We start from the raw sequence: 4235 nt of genomic DNA, 5'->3' as shown, positions 1-4235 counted from the left end.
AACATTTTTTTAACATCGGTTTGTAACATACACATAATGTCTTTAGTTTAAAAAACATCGGTTTAATTTGATATTGTAATGTAAGTGTTCGTTTCAACATCAGATACAAGGAAAAATGTGATGTCTATAAACTCATTTGACATCGGTCATATGTGAACTTACTGATGTAATTGTCATATACATTTTTGAAACAAAAATTATACCATGCATATATGCAGCTTCTACACTCTTGCAAAAAACTAAAAGCACACTCTTGCCAAAAACTAAAAGCACACTCTTGCCAAAACTGAAAGCACAATCTTCTTGCCAATACCACAACAATCAAAACTAACCAGAAGAACAGTAAATCTAAAATTGCAGACACAAAAAATATAACCAATGTACGTACTGAAATTCACTTTCATTGCCAATTACTAACTTCCCAACCAACAAGTAAAATTCAGCAGTACGTACGCATCCAAAATATATACCAACTCGATCCCCAACCAACAACGTTAAAGCAATTCCCGAACTACAAAGTGCTAGAGCTGACAACATCCACATAACAGCTCCTATATATACCAGTTTAATTAATTACCATTCAACAAAAGAAATTCAAACTACATCTTGTCCTCAATAAATTCGAGAGCCTCCATACGGACCTCATCCAGCTCCTCCTCTGTGTAACAGTTTCGAGACCTGACTGCCCACTGAAAAGAAATAATATAATTTTAATTAGAAGTTTAATAATATATTTTCATTTTAAATAAATCAACCTGCATGCAAGGCTATTAAAATAAATATGCACCTTGGTCATGAAAGACATTTCTTTGTCCATAACAATGTCTCTCATATATCTAAGGACCGTATACCCACATTCAGTTCCCCCTGGTTGCTTAGGCGATCCCTTAATTTGAGCAATCGTAGTGATACAAATATATTAATAAGGTCATCCATAGAAATTAAAATAAAGAAAATGAAATATTATAATGCAGATGCATGACTTACCATAAGATAGACTACTTTGGGAGTTCTCTTTGCCCTTCCACTTTGAGCATGGTAACTTGCCAATGCACTACAAAAAGATATCATGCACTGTATGAGTATCCACTTTGAGCATGATAACTTGCCAATACATATTGAATTGCTCAACTAGCAAGCAGAAAAATCTAAAATTACTCTATTAGTCCTCGTTCCAAATCTGGAAAACGGGTGTTGTGTGGCAAAGGATTCAGAATATAGAGATCGCCATCCCAAATTACAACCAAAATCCAATGGGCCCTGTTTTTATTATTAAATACAAACTAAGTCAGAATTTAAATATTTAGACTAAAAATTAAAATATAACAACAACAAATATACGTACATTTGATTATGTGGCATGAGATATAGTCGATAATAATTATCCATCAACCGTTTGACCACAGCATTTTGAAATTCTTTATTGAGGGTATATGTGGATGCAGGATCCAAAAACCCAAACAAGAGCGCGTCATCCTTCTTCCGGTCCTTATAACATAAATGATGCAAGTACCTACATCATATCGAAAATGAAAATAATTTAGATTGGACAATATGGTTGTCGAAGATGTGCTCCTCCAAGATGGGTAACAACCAGGTCTTCAAGATGTGCTCCAAATTTGAATCTACAAGTTCGACAGCGAAGTGAATGGCGAGAGATGATGATGAGAGAGCTAGGTGAAATGTGAGAGTTGGTGAGATGGTGAGAGAGCTGAGGTCGTGAGGTTGTGAGAGTGAGAGATGGCGAGAGAGATGGTGACCGAGAAAGGGAGCGGCTGTCTGAAGAGAGGGAGAGCGGGGAGAGAGGGAATAAAAGAAATATGTATTATTTGGGTTTTTTTTGTTAAGTACAAAAGAAGTGTTTTGTTGTCTGATAAAAGGGGGAAACAAGGCGCGCGTATTTTTTTCGTTTTTAAACTGCATATAAGATATCGGTTATTTTAATTACCGATGTCTAAAGTACTCTTTTACATCGGTTTTTTCATATTTGATGTTAGAAAAGCTTTTAACATCGGTGGTTTTTACAACCGATGTTAAAGCCGCGATGTTATATCCACTTTTTCTAGTAGTGGGAATATCCAAAGTAAGATGATTTTTTAACATTTATAATGCGAAATTCATTATTGAATTTAATTTTCTGTTAACTGTATTGAATGCAGTCGAATATTATTTAAATGGGAAGATATTATGTGTTTTAAAGCTGATTTCCAGTCGATGAAAGAAGGGGAGATGATTATGACTTCAGCAATCGATGCATGGTCATGTTATCTTAATTTTAATGAAGAGTTGAAATCTCCGACATCGCCAAACCGATTGTTTTGCTACACAGAAACAACAGTTAGTTTGAATGCTTATCCTATCTTTTTTTTATTGAATTTCTGATGCTGTGAAAATCTACCAACTTTTTTGATTTTACATATTTATGTGGTTCAGCTTGGAACACTGAATGCATTCACTGAAGCTTCTATAGAAAAAAAATACAACACATTTGCAGAGAACCTGGATCATATTTTTGCAACATATAAGTCGAAGATTGGTGATTATGACTTGGTAATTATTTTCAGTGTCTGTACTGTTATAGATTAAAAAATTTTGTTAATGATTTTATTTGAACTGGTTTTGTGTTTTAAAATGTGTTCTTATAGGTTTTCTTCCCGATACATCATGTGAACCATTACTATGTTGTTTGTTTCAACATGCGGAATCCATCTGTTGAAATCCTTGACAACAAAGTGTCAGATCGACCATTAAAGAATTTATATGGTCAACAACTTATGGTTCTGGTAAGTTTTCTAGAAATATAACTTCTATTTTGGTTGTTTAATCTTTTGAAACGAATGTGGACATACAGAATTTCTTTTTATCTATCAGCAAAAGCATTTTGGCCAATACATGGAAGAGCAAAACCACGTAAAAACGGCTCAATTATCCAAGATGATACCTCAACATCTTAAAATGAAATGGAAAACCAAAGAAAATGGAATTGACTGTGGTGTTTTTGCAATGCGACATATGGAGACATATTTCGGAGGAGGTGTGCGCAACTGGGATTCCAAATTTTTCCCTGAAAGTGTAAGACACTAGCAATTTTTTTCATATTATTTTTCATATTCTTACCAACTTACACCTTATCTATTTTTTGTTTTTTGTTCTACATTGTATATACAACATCAACAGAAAATTCAAATAAGGAGGTTGCGTCTGCTATATACTTATAAAATGATTTCGAGCAAACGCAACTGCATGTTTGAGATTATCAAGGATGAAATCAAGGGTCCGACCTTAGTCCCTCCGGAAGATGTTCTTCGTCAATCTATCCAGAAAATAAATAAAAAGTGATGATGACACTGACCTCTTGAGATTTTTTATTTTGTTCTGGTACCGAACAACGGTTTTTCATTTTTTTTATCTTAATTTTGTTCCATAAACAAAAAACTGTTGTGTTTTTTAGAAAAATCAAACCTTTTTGCTGCCATTGGTTCATCAATAAAAAGTTCAAGATTCTCGTTTCTGGATAATTGTTTGTGCTTGTCTGTATTAATTTAATTAGTTTTTTTCCCTTAATAATCATTGTATTCTACAATAGTGTTTTTTATATTATGTATAAAATGAATGATTTATACCACATATATTCATGTAAGAAAAACTTAAAATCCTTCCAATAATCCAATAAAAAATTTACTTTACCTCTAAATATCATCAAACTCTATACATCATCAAAATTGATATTTATAATTTTTTATGAAAAAGACAGTTTGGTTGTTTTAATGACTTCGTTTAAAAAAATTAAATTCAAGTAAAGTTTCGTGGTCAAAAGGAGTAATGTTGTACCTATTTTATTTTTCATTACCTCTACCCACACAGTGTTTAGAAACAAAAAAATTCTAGTTTTTCGAATACCATTTAGGAAACAATTGAATTAAACGAGAACAGTTTAACAGTATATTCAGAAAACTTACGATTGATTCATAATACCAGGTTTATATATTTTTTTACAAAAAGCGTCTCACATCCTGTGTTGTTTTTGTATCTTCAGCGTACTGAAAATGATTCTTTGAACTAAGTTTTTTTAAACGGAACATGGTTGAATCAATCGTACTCTTTTTAAATGATGAAGGTTTTGTCCATCATATTTTATCAGTTTCTATTGGAACCAAAAAAGAATCAAAAGTAAAACAACGAGATTACTATCAAAAACATATATTATCCAGAATAATTTAGTTCAGAACGTCAAA

General features: G+C 32.4%; 1 protein-coding gene across 1 annotated transcript; it reads right to left on the bottom strand.

Moving 5' to 3' along the window:
- Window positions 1-562: 562 nt before the first annotated feature.
- Window positions 563-1428, bottom strand: LOC135148300 (uncharacterized). Its single transcript, XM_064082846.1, has 5 exons — window positions 1346-1428; window positions 1159-1260; window positions 988-1054; window positions 788-886; window positions 563-689 (listed from the first exon to the last, which is right to left on the bottom strand). Exons 1-5 carry the CDS (start codon window positions 1387-1389, stop codon window positions 600-602), a joined length of 402 nt encoding a protein of 133 aa, XP_063938916.1. The 5' UTR covers window positions 1390-1428; the 3' UTR covers window positions 563-599.
- Between the last annotated feature and the right edge of the window lie 2807 nt (window positions 1429-4235).

Source organism: Daucus carota, chromosome 8 (genome assembly GCF_001625215.2).
Source record: "Daucus carota subsp. sativus chromosome 8, DH1 v3.0, whole genome shotgun sequence".
Classification (NCBI taxonomy): Eukaryota; Viridiplantae; Streptophyta; class Magnoliopsida; order Apiales; family Apiaceae; genus Daucus; species Daucus carota.
This window is presented reverse-complemented; position numbering and strand designations above follow the sequence as displayed.